At 36.3% G+C, this 12,595-nt stretch overlaps 1 protein-coding gene across 3 annotated transcripts in view; it reads left to right on the plus strand.

Annotated features, from left to right (window-relative positions):
- ANKRD28 (ankyrin repeat domain 28) overlaps positions 1–12,595 on the plus strand; it is a 131,849-nt gene that overhangs the window by 90,809 nt on the left and 28,445 nt on the right. For all 3 annotated transcript variants that reach the window (XM_082046530.1, XM_082046529.1, XM_082046531.1), the window contains 5 exons: positions 2,204–2,346; positions 3,653–3,865; positions 10,220–10,298; positions 10,755–10,869; positions 11,288–11,370. In XM_082046530.1, coding sequence (XP_081902656.1) covers positions 2,204–2,346; positions 3,653–3,865; positions 10,220–10,298; positions 10,755–10,869; positions 11,288–11,370 — 633 coding nt within the window. The remainder of the gene's footprint in view (positions 1–2,203; positions 2,347–3,652; positions 3,866–10,219; positions 10,299–10,754; positions 10,870–11,287; positions 11,371–12,595) is intronic.

A 12,595-nucleotide genomic window follows, 5' to 3' on the forward strand; every position in this document is an offset into this window, starting at 1 on the left:
GAAGCTGTATGATACTTCACTTCAACTACTGATACTAGTACTTAAAACCAACAAGTTAAGGAACAGTCTTCATTATTGATCCAATGTTCTTTCTGATATTTTGTATTAGTATTTTGTAACCTACTTACGTGTGCAAAGCAGTGTCTGCTACAGGCTGTCCAACCACCTTACTCAAGGTTATTATTTACAAAATGTTGTTGAATGAAACTTGTGCATGAGATGGCAGAGACAGAAATGTTTTCTGGCTTGTACTCACCTAGATGAGAGGAGTCTTCTGTTTTTCAGATAGGCTACATTTATTCTAATTTCCATCAAGCCTATTTCATGGGCTTTTAACAGGAAACTCTGTTAATGAACAGTGTTTGGGTGGAAAAAATGTAATTTATCTGATGTTGATCAACCTGAATAGCCTTGCAGACAATAGAGTAGAAAAGGCTTTTAAAAGTTTTCCAACAAGGAAAAAAAAATATCGCCGTTTTCTTTCACAATTTAGAGCCATTTTCCACTGCTCCAATTGTTTGAAGAAAGCCTTAAAGCTTTTCCACCATTTAAAACTGACCATAGGAAAAAAAAAAAAAAAAAAAAAAGAAGTTATGCCTTTCGTCAGTCTACTATAAATAACTTTGTAGGGTTATATCCATTGTTTCCCTTCCTTCCTGCTTTCCCCCGGCTCCATCGCTGTCCAGCTGTGAGGCTGCGACTCGCAGGGACTCCGTCCCATCCCATCCCTGCGTGTCAGTGGATCAGGGTGTCTCCTCGGCGCTTCAAGTACATTGCGCTTCTCTTTTCAGTGTCTTCCGCTGATCGCTGCTTGCCTTTTCAGTGCAGGTCAGGGATTTTTTTGGTGTTTTTTTATTTCTCTTTAAAGTCGTTCTGCCACTGTTCTGTTCAGCATCTCTCTTGCTTTCACTGCTTTCAATACCTACTGGACTTCTGCTTCTCATATAGGGTTTGTTTTCATTCTTGTCCTGTTATGTTTGGATCAGAAGATGCATATCATGTTTTCATTTCTCTTTCTTTTCTTTCCTTCACTACTGAAGTAACTCAGAAGTGCAGTATTGCAGCGCTTCACATTGCACTGGTAAACTCTTTGTGTTTCTGCTCGGTGTAGCTTTGCGGAGGGCTATTTTGTATGTTATTGAGCATGCAGCATAAAATGGGTATCATGGTGACTGGTTATCAGAACAGCTTTGTCTGTGTTCCTTTGGGTGGACACTGTTGAAACTTTTGCAAATTCTCTCAGTCATTGGAAAAGGAAAGACTCTCACTTTTTTTGAAGCATTTAAACTGAAGGCTGGATTTGATACTTGTGTGTCTGACAGGATAAGCATAAGTATTCAGTGTGCTCCTCACCGCTTTTTAACTATGGTAAAGGTGTCACTTGAAAGGTAAAACGAAGAATTCCGCATCTGTCTGTATGGGTCAGCTACAAAGGTGGAGCACTAAATCTATCATGGTCTATTATTCTTACATTTGTTGTGATTATCTTTGTGTTTTCAGTGATTGACTTGTTTGGCAGTTTCTTCCCAGGGACTTAGGACAATAGTTGATGCTTTCAAAAGTCTGAGTCAGTTTTGAAAGTAGAGCTTTACTAAATCCAGTATGATTTGGGTCAGTATCTTAGAGGCTTTCCAAATAAAAGAAGTTGGACTGGGGTGGGGGGGAGTAATATATTTTTATTTAAAAATATAATATTTTCTTCTTTTCATATTTGTGAATTTTTTAATTTTAAGCTGAAGGCCTTAAAAACCTTAATAGGCATGTTTGCAGTGGAGATGAAGGTGGAAGACCAACAGTCATATTCTCTCTCACATTGTTAACAGAAATTTGCAATAGTTGTTTAATAATTACAAAGTCATTTCACCTCTCTAGTTCTCAAATCTACAAAAAAAAAATCCTCCTGTGTCAGCAGAAGACAAGATTTTTTTATTTTTTTTTTAATATACAAGATTATATTTGCAGTATAAATACTAAGATTTATCAGAGGGGTATGTGGAAATACTGTCTTCTGGAGATTAATATTTTATGTTGCTTTTATAGTTCATGATACAATTAGAGTGCAAGAACAATTCTTTATTTTCTAGATACGGTGCAAATGAATAATGTTTGTTTGTGTAATAACAATGGTACAGTTATTAAGTTTGTAAACTTGTACTGGTTGATATAAAATGCAGCTTCATTCTTTTTGTCTTTATTCTTCTAGGTCATATTGAAGTTGTGAAATTACTTGTGGCCCACGGGGCTGAAGTGACATGCAAAGACAAGAAATCATATACACCCTTACATGCTGCAGCATCTAGTGGGATGATCAGTGTGGTCAAATATCTTCTAGATCTTGGAGTTGATGTAAGGAAGACTAAAATAGAGTCATATGTGTTTATTTGTTGTTCAAAATGCTCTCGTTAGTATGGTAGCACACTGTTTAGAGGCAGGTTATGGCATAGTGAAAATAGTATTTCCAAATATCTTAATTCACATGCTTTTTTTGCTAGAAAACCTCATGCTGTCAAGTAACTTAAGAGCACTGCAGGTTTTACACAGTTACTTGGAAATTAATTTGTATTTAACAGGTTTTTTGTTCATTTGGTATTTCTTAGTTCATTGGACTGGAACTCAGGAAATAGGAATTCCGTTCCTAGCTTTGCCACACAATCCTTTTTGAACTGCAGAAAATTAAAGCCTTTTGCTTCAGCTACTTGTAAAATATAGATGTTATTGACTTACTTACACCACATAAGTTTTGGAAAATACTAAAAATTGTGAGAAACTTCAGTACTGCAGTAAGGAAGGCCATATTAATATTGAAATGCAAACTAAAGTAAAAGGCTGTACTGTACCTGCATGTAGAAGTGTGTTAACAAAATGCTGTGAAACTGTAAAAGGAGTCTACATTGTACATCGTATTTTAGTCTTACAAAGCTGGAGAATGCTGCCAAAGATCTGTCTTGGGAAGGAGATCAGAATTCAGTATTGTGTTGTGCACAACAACACATTCTACTTCTATACGCTCCCATGCCTCTTTGCCTACCTCTCCCCTCTTCCCCACCCCCCAAAAAAGGAAAATATATACTTCTATGTACTTCAGAGTCTTGTTTGGTTTAGATGTGGTTTTAAATTTTCTAACTTGGAGATGTAGACAGTGGTACCTCTTGTAATTCATTAGTGAAGCGTGTGATTGCATTTCAGAAGTAGCTCATAACTAAAACTCCTGTTATGCTCAACCTGCAGGTTCTAAATAACATTGGGAAGTCTGCCTGCGTGTATATAAACACACTATATCTAGGAGTTCTAAATTTAAATGCCTAAAACTTACTCTGGTGAGACTCAGGTCCTGTGACCTCTGTTTTTAATGGACGTTTTTTAATGACTTTTTTTCTGTATGTGTGTTCTGTCAAGTTGCACACAGGAAACTGGTGCGGAGACAATAGGAGGAGGGTGGCTCACTTGTAAAGCAATTGGACTCTTCCCTGGTACACACTTGTTGATCAAAGCACTGCATCCAGTACTTGCTTTTATATTCTAGATTTGAAGAGTTCCAAAATGTAGCAAAGAAGTTGTCTCATGACATGACATTTTTCTTTGTCACAAATGCTGCAGTAATACAGGTTTTTGCCTACTAACTAATCTTTTTGTTTTTTTTTTTCTTTGGTAGATGAATGAGCCAAATGCCTATGGAAATACTCCCCTCCATGTAGCTTGCTACAATGGGCAAGATGTTGTAGTGAACGAACTCATAGACTGCGGTGCTAATGTAAATCAAATGAATGAGAAGGGTTTTACGCCTTTGCACTTCGCTGCTGCATCAACACATGGAGCATTGTGTTTAGAGCTTTTGGTCTGTAACGGAGCAGATGTGAATATGAAGGTAGGTGAATGCAAAGCCATACATTCACTCTTAAAGATGCAGTACATCTTTATCAGAGGTAATTTTTCAAAATAATTGTTACAGTAGCATTTTAGAAGTTCCCATTGATTGATGGAATTCTTCCATGAGAAGTACAATAGAAAAAATGAGCCAGTATGTTGCTTCAAGGAACTTGATCTGGATCTGAAAGCCTCAATGGGAAGTAGTAAATAGCCCAAAAGGATAAAGAAGAAAGATCACAATACTGTCTGGTCAATCTTGATTATATTTTAACGTCAAAATTACACATAATTTGTCTTCCCTAGTCTGTCCAGATGAGTAAGGGCAAATCATATGGAAAAATGCAAAATAACTTGTTTTTCTTATAAGTAAGCAGCATTAATGAAATCAAGGATATTTCAGAGAAATGTGTATGAACAGCCTAATTACTGGAGCAGTTGACGAGCTGATAATGTAAGATCCTAAAATCTGACTAATAAGGAAGAGTTGTGAAGGATGTATTAATAATAGAAAGGTAAGTGGATTAGGCCAGTGGAAAGTCTTAAACAGCTGGTCTTTTAATTACGTCAGCAAAACTTTGTGAACAGAGTCAGTATACATTTTATATCTCCGCTTAGTCGCAAGTCTTTGGGTGCAGAACATTCCTTACAATCTAGTCTTTGTGTGGGTAGGATTTCTAATCCACAAAAGCATAAAAGCAAACTATCACCTACATCTTTTATGATAATCTCAAGTGTGTAGGGTAAGGTCTTGAGATGTGAGACCTCCTGTTTTTTTACTCTAGTAATGAATACTCAGCTGTGTTCAGAAATATTCAGTGGCAGGAAGAGGTATATTGAAAGCTTTCAGACTGGTGGGAAGTGTCAAACAGGTGTGTGATATGAAGAGTCCAAGTGTTCCTCTTATGAAATACCTAATTGCCTGTATTGTTACCCACATGTGGTAGGAAGAGAATTACCTATCCTTTTGTTTCTTAAAATAAATAAATCTGTTTAATAGAGTTATACCTGAATTTCAGTACAACCTAGGTAAGACGTGAATATGAGAATAGCTAACATTTCTGTTAAAATTGTGGTGTTTGTGGCTTAATTCATGTAGGATATTCACACTGATTTTTAGCCAACTAATTCTAAAACAGTTTTAAATTGTTAGGTCAAAATCTGTAGCCCACTGAAAATTTGGGGGTAATTTAAAAATAAGCTATTTGATGTGGAAAAGTGTTAGATGTGTGTTACTGCTCGCTTTTATATATATTTAAACATGTAACTCATTTAATGAAAACATATGTAAAGTCAGTTGTGGAAAAATTCATCACTCAAGTGCCCTGGAGAAGTAAGGAGCTGTGCTACAGGGTTTATTGCCAGCTTGTCCCAAAATACACAGGTCACAGTCCGTTTATTTTTGTTGGCAGTTTTCTGCTCTGCTTGATGTCCCAGGCTGGGTATGACTGAGGGTTTAGCCTTACAGGGCTGACTTCTGTCCCACATTCTTGAAACATCATTTCTCAGTAATGTATGCTCTGTCATTAAAATAACCCCACAATGTTAAATATACTAATGATTATGTACATATGTTACTTAAAAAAAAAAAAAAGAACAGAAGAGAAACATAAATATTACCAGGCAAAGAATTACTGGTTTTCTATATGCTGGGCTCCAAGGGCTCATGACTTCGTGAATATTCCTGACGTAGAAGAAAGAAGGGGAGGGGGCTTCGTTTCAGAAGGAGGTACAACAAGTGATGGTGGTTGGAGGTCTTTTGTCCCCTTCTTTTCAAGTGGACCTTAATTGTAGGTTAGGAATGAAAATGTAAAACTTCTAACATTCTGTTAGGGTACTTAAACACTGTTAAAGATTACTATAATCTTTCTTTTTGAACTTAAAATAAGAATCTTTGTTTTACATATGGTATAGACTGTAGATACTGACTACACTTAGTTATAACACTAAGTAACCTTAGAAATTGTGCAAAGAATGGCAAATATCTTCAAAGTGACTGGCAAAGTCCCTGAATTCTTTGAAGTTTGTAATGTGGGTGAATTCTTGCTTGAAGGTGACAAAAGAAGTTGTAACATCTGAGAGATGTATTGTTGCTTCCTCCCATTCAATTTTAAGTTACAGGATCCAAAGTATAGATTTGTCTGTTTCTGTAACTTAAAAGAAAAAAACAATCCTTAGAAGATTTAGTATGGGTAAACCCAGGTTTTCTCTTAAGCTTACTCTGACATGAGAGAAACATTTTTTTCTGAAACATGATAGTGATGGGGCTGGGAAATGCAGCCTGAAGCTTATCAGAGAGCTGAGAATTTCAGCTGAAGTCTAAGAGTTTAGTAAACTTTTGACTAATGAAGTTAGCCTGCTTCAGAAGGAAATGTCTTTACAGTGGAAAGGGTTAGTATCTTTAGCTAGGGGTTGGCTGGAGTTAAAATGTGTTGGGTAAGTATCAAAACTGTTAAGTGCAAAATTAAGCAAGTAGGGTTGTGTAGGGATTTTAAGCAATTAAAGCTTGAAAGCAGCATTTATCCCCTGTTTCTGTACCAACATGTGTCTCTGTCGTCATTTTGTCTGTGGCATTTTTGTGGATTTACACCAGTATGACTGAATTTGGCCCATGAATTTGCACCAGAAGGTGTGAACAGCCTTTCTTTGTATATGAAAACTTACCGCTTGCTCTTTGAAAAGTGCAAGAACTGAGGCAAAATAAAATTGTTTCTAAGTCAACCTCTGCTTCTCTGGAAAAACCTGTAACGATAAATCTTGGATTTAATCAGAAGAACTATCCCTAAAAATAGCAAAGGAAAATTGAATTAAAATACCTTGTGTAGCTAAGAACAATTGGTACATTTAAAATGGGATGCTTTCAGAGCATTCTTACTATGTATTTCTTGACACCAAGCCTGTTTAGTTTCCAAATACTGAGGCTGAATTTCAACATAGTTCTTAAAATTTTTATAAGATCTATTTTTCATCATAATTCTGTTGCTTGTGTAATATGATTCAGTGGTTCCCTCCCATGTGCAACCCTTTCTGTGGTTTTAGAGGTAGCAGAGTGGGTGTGGATGGTAATCAGGGTGCAGAGTAGCCAGAACTTACTGAGGATTTTCTGCTGTGGATGAAGTGGGGAGAGCAAAAGGGAAAATCTCTCATTCTTGGTGGCAGATGGAGGGTAAGTGCTTGTGCGTTTCTGTGGATACTGACTTCATCTCATGTAGGGAATATGTTGCAGAAGGTAATGGAACACTAGAAATATGTTATATGCTTTTTATCACCTCTGCAGGCAGAGGATGTCATTCCGATCTTGTTTTTGTAGCTTTGTTGTCATCCATATAGCACTGTAGAACAGTGAATCCTGTTAAGTATTGCTCATTACTGCAGCACTCTCTCCTCACTATTCAGAGTTTCCATGCATGGAAGAACACATTGAAATTAGTATGTAATGGGACAGTATTAATTGTTTTATGGGGCCCCTTGCTGCTTGAAAATTCAATGACCTAAATAGAAAAACTATTTTACTTCCACTGGTGATACTAGAACATAAGAATTGTTGCTAGGGGGAGATTTCACTGGGAGGAATACTGTGGCATGATAGACCCACATTTCCACTGACACCCAGTAAAGCTCAGTAGTCAGAGTACAGTTAATATCTGAGTAATCACATGATAGAAAACCTTGTGCCATGTGTTAATTCTGTCTAGTAGCAATTACTGTTCTTAGCAAATTTTGTATGATCTGAAGTCTTTTGTGGATATGTTTTCTCTAATGATATAGGGGATATGAGTGATTTCTGTCATATTACCACAATTAATTAAGTTTCAGTAAAGAGAACAAAAGTTATCAGCAGCCCATAGCTAGTCTATCGTATGCTCTGATTCTCCCTGATCTCGCAAAATCAGGCAGCTGTAGTTAACTTAATATTTAGATAGAAGACCTTAAAGGCATAAAAAGGGGAAATCAAAGCAAAAGTTTTGAAGGTACCTCCTTGCTTATGCAGTCCAGCCTCCTGGTACCTCGGGAAACAGTACTTTGCTCAATAAGTAGAGCCTTGCTGTTTCATTGCTTAAAGAACTCTTTGACTGCTGGTTCTGATTGCGTGTATCCTTCCCTAGGGATGATATCTAAGAAGGGCATTCTGAATGCAATCCTTTCAGTTCAGCTTCAACATGGAAATTATCACCTTCATTTAGTTTTATACCTGTTTTGTGTTTATATGTTAATGTACAATTGTGTGTTATGTTATTATTGGGTTGCAAAAGAACCTGAGACTGCTAGACCAGAGAGAGGCACTGTGGATAATCAAATCCATTGTCTTCGAAATAGACATTAAATGTATTTTTAAGTAAATTTGAACAGAGTAAATCTAAAAATCTGTTATTGATTGTACTGTGGTTTTTCATTTACAACCGGAAAATGATTTGGAGCTTATTTTTCTGTCACCCTAGGTTATTCTTATGTCCTTGTAAGGTAATTTATTAATACACTCAGTGAGACTTGAATCTACTTTTTTCTGGTCCATCTTCCTACCCTTCATTAGCCTTACTTTGAGATATAAATTAAGCATATCTGAGCCAGTAGACTGCAGGTTTTTTTTATTTGAGCCCTTAAATTCTTCCATCTGTTACTTCACTAATTTATTTCCTTACTTTCTCAAAGTTTCCCCTTTTAAAGTTTAGAACGTTAGTTACCAAAGCAGCTTTTGGTCACTCACTGCAACTAGGCGTATTTTATGTGATGATTTTTCTTTAAATTAATTGATTCTTCAACATAAAGAAGGAGAAAAGTGAGGGAAAGAGGCATCAGATGTGTAACAATTGTTTTAAAAGAGGAAGATAGTTGGACACAGAGAATATTAATTGTTGGATAAAGAGAGTAGGATTAAACTGGGGAAAGATGAAAGGTACACACTAGAAAAAAATTCTCCTTGTAAGAAAATTGGAGCATAGAGATAGCTTGAGGAAGTTGTTACTTATGATGTGTTTATTTGGCCTTTTCTTAAGGCCTCCAATGACAGCAGTAAAATCGATTGTCTAGTTCCTCAAGTGGATTTCAACCCCATTTTTTGTGGTTTTTTTTCATCTACTATGGATATGTAGATGCATCTTTTGGATTATTTATGGTCAAAGCAAACTGCTAGCTGAAACATCTGGAGATAACTTGGCTGTCGTTATCAAGTATTTCATTTATTTCATCTATATCTGAGAAGACAATGTTTCCCATGATCACATTGTTCTAGGTGGCGTATGTTGCTCTGTGCAGTGATACAACCAGAAATTCCACATCCAACTCTGTCTGAAAGGGTCTCCAGCAGACTTGCAGTGACACGCCCATAGAAGCTTTGCCATTTGGTTCCAAAGGAAGAGGAAAGATTGGACTTTTTGCACTTTTGCGCAATTCATATTTCAGTCCATATGTTCATGTTGTATGTTTCCCTTACCATCTTTGTCTTTTTTAACTTTACATTTTGTGAACATTTCATGTTCTTCAAAGCCAGTGTTTAAAGGTGTGGTGTCTGTGTGCATCTGAGAGTGCTTTTATTTTCTGAGTGTCATGTTTGCAATTTTTTGTGTGCATTTGTAGGAACTTTTTTCTTCAGTAAAGCTTTCCCATTACCTATGATAAAGTACAGGGAAAAAGTCATCCTGAAGCAATAATAACAGAAAAAACTGATTCTATAAGTGTCCTGAGATTGTGCTGTTGAAAAAATGAGATTCTTTTATGTATTACTGTTGGCCTGCTTGAAGGGCATCTTTACTTGGGTGACTGACTAAGTGCACATTTGATATGTGTGCCAAATGTATAGTACCTTTTATGGTTGAGTAGTTCTACCCTAAGATTACTTGTGGTATATGATAAATTGCTCAAAAATATTACTTTGCAGAAATTTCCATGAAATGCATGAGCTTTTTAACGTGTTGTCTTCTAATATGTGTTAGCCTTATAATAAATATAGCTGTTTTCTTTCAAGAAAAAGAACTTAATTTAAAGAAGCATTGTTTTGTTTCAAACTCAGGCAGGGGGAGAGTTGGAAACAGGCTTGTTGCTAAAGTTGTGCTGTCAGCATCCTCTTGAGAGTGATTATCCTAAAGGCATAAGTGTGAGTGAGTGGGCATCTCTGAGTTGTCACTCACAGCTGGAAGAGCGATTAAGAGCAGCTTTTTGGAAAAGCTTGGCATGTCACACTGACTTGTCACTTCCAGCATCCGTCTAGTACAAGTGCATAGTAACAATTTAAGGGAGGGAGTAGAGAGAAGAAAGTAAAGGAATGTCCTTTTTCTTCTCTTTTTTTTTGTCAGTTCTGATGGATTACTATCATTGGCCGTAAGTAAACAGTGTTTTGTTTTGGTTTTTTCTTTTCCAGAGTAAAGATGGGAAAACACCTTTGCACATGACAGCAATCCATGGTAGATTTTCAAGATCTCAAACCATCATTCAAAATGGTAAAAAAGGGGAGGGAGTTGTTTTGTCATCAGCTTTCCAATATTATGAATATTTTCCTCCTCTTGTACTGATAACAATGTACTGATTTTTTTTTTTCATATCCTATGTCAAGTAGTAGGTCAGTTAATGATAGTCTGGCATATCTGCTTATAAAGTTTGATAAGTTACATTGAAAAACCATCTATTTTTCAGAATGCAGGAAAAATATATTAATTTTACTTCCATAAACAAGGTTGCAGAAAGTATGTCCCGTATGGTTACATAACAAAATTCTTCTCCCTATTTTGCTTATTATTAATACGAAATACCACTGAAAGCTGTATAGATTTTAAATCCAAAGTAGTAATTCATTAACAATTATTAATGTTGTTTGAATTATCCTCAATGCTGTTTTTGTGACAAAAGGACCTGTATGCCTACATATATTTGTACTTAGTAATCACTTTTTATTATAGGAGCTGAAATAGACTGTGAAGATAAGAATGGAAATACTCCTTTGCACATAGCAGCTAGATATGGCCATGAGCTATTAATCAACACTCTGATTACGAGTGGTGCTGACACTGCAAAGTAGGTAACTTTACTGACACGAATGCAAGCTGAGTGAATTTAGAAATGTATTTATTAGATTAACAAGACTAGTATGATTTTTTTAATATGGCCTTCAACTTGAAATAGGAAGTGGTTTGTGTATTATAATGTACTATACTTTTAAGCAGCTACACACTATGTCACAATTTGCACAAAAAGATAATAGGTTTTCCTCTAATGTATTTCAAGTAAAAGATCTGAAAGTTTTAATAGACCTGTGCTGAATTAATGCATCCTGCTAGAAAGCATAAGAAAGCATTTAATATGTGAAGTTTTCCTAAGGCTCAGAACGCTAATTCGGTGGTTTGCTGAACCCACCATGCACTTTAGCACATAGTCATGTTTGTTTCATTTGATTTGTAATGAAACTGTGATACCTGATTATGATGTATCTTAGGCGGGGTATACATGGGATGTTTCCTCTCCATTTGGCAGCATTAAGTGGATTTTCAGACTGCTGCAGAAAGCTCCTCTCATCAGGTAGGATACTCTTTAAAAATCTTACGGCTGCTTTGTAGTTTGTTTTTTGTTCCATAGAATCACTTTTAATTAAGTCTTAATTTAGTAGTAATACTTAAAAATCTTTGTAGTTTACTAGTAGCCTGCTTGCTTTTTAATGGACAGTTTATACTTAAAATGAATGCAAATTTTTACAGAAGGTTTTTTTTTCCCAAAAAAAAAAAATTCAAATTGAAATAGTGCATCTATAACTTTTTAAATGTTGAGTTTGTCCATTTTAAGTTGGCCATAGAGATGGAATGACTAGTTCAGACCATAATGCAACTTCAGGGAGAAAGACTAATGTTGTCTTAAATGACTTAATTGAGCATCCTCTATTTCCCTTCCCTGATGTTTTTGGCTTAGCACAGATCAGTCTCTTCCTGTCTCTTCCTATAGTGGGCACCTCATAGCTCTCAAAACTCTGTGAACTGCTACATTAAGAAACTGTGGCATTGGTGGTTTATTGTTAATTAAATGCAATGCAAACTGCATTTTGCTTTCATTGTTTGATTCCTCCCCAAAGTTGGGCAAGGTTGTCAGGTTATTACTTCCCTTCTTGTCCAGAGGCTGCTCTGGTGTGAATTCTGAGCTCTTTGAACCATTGCAGTTCTGAGATAGTAGATTTGTCTGGAAGAATTGTGGAAGCTTCAGGAACAGAAGAACCTAAATGGTTCTACGTTTATGTGAAGGCACTTCATGTTTTTTTTGAAAAAAAAAAAAAAAAAAATGGGGGACAGAGGATTGGAGGGAGAAGGAGGAGAAAGAATTTGCTTCCCCAGCTTTGCATGTGCTAGGGAAGCCATGGAGAAAAATTCAAAGAATATAACTAAACTACCACCGGTAAGTCTTTTTATTTCGCTGTCCTGTCATGGACAAGCTTGCAAGGATTCATTCCAGGAAAGAACTGTCCTGTAGTTGACTATATTTCGATTGGATGCATTCAAAATGAGGAATACCTTGGCTCTTTCACCTGTCTGCACATGGTGCTGTGCTGGCTGCGTCTTTACTGAAGATTCTGGATGGGAAATGAATCCCTGCAGAAGACTTGCAAATGGTTTCTGTGACTTTTACATGAGTTGAGCAAACTTGGATGTAAATCTAGCCTGGAGCAGATAAGGACTTTAAGAATATGGTCAACCTTTAGACTGGAAAGACTGGATACTGCAGACAGCTTCTTAACACAGGCTCTTGGTGTGGAAATTGG

The sequence above is a fragment of the Streptopelia decaocto genome (assembly GCF_964273445.1).
Source record: "Streptopelia decaocto genome assembly, chromosome: 2".
In the NCBI taxonomy this organism is placed as follows: domain Eukaryota; kingdom Metazoa; phylum Chordata; class Aves; order Columbiformes; family Columbidae; genus Streptopelia; species Streptopelia decaocto.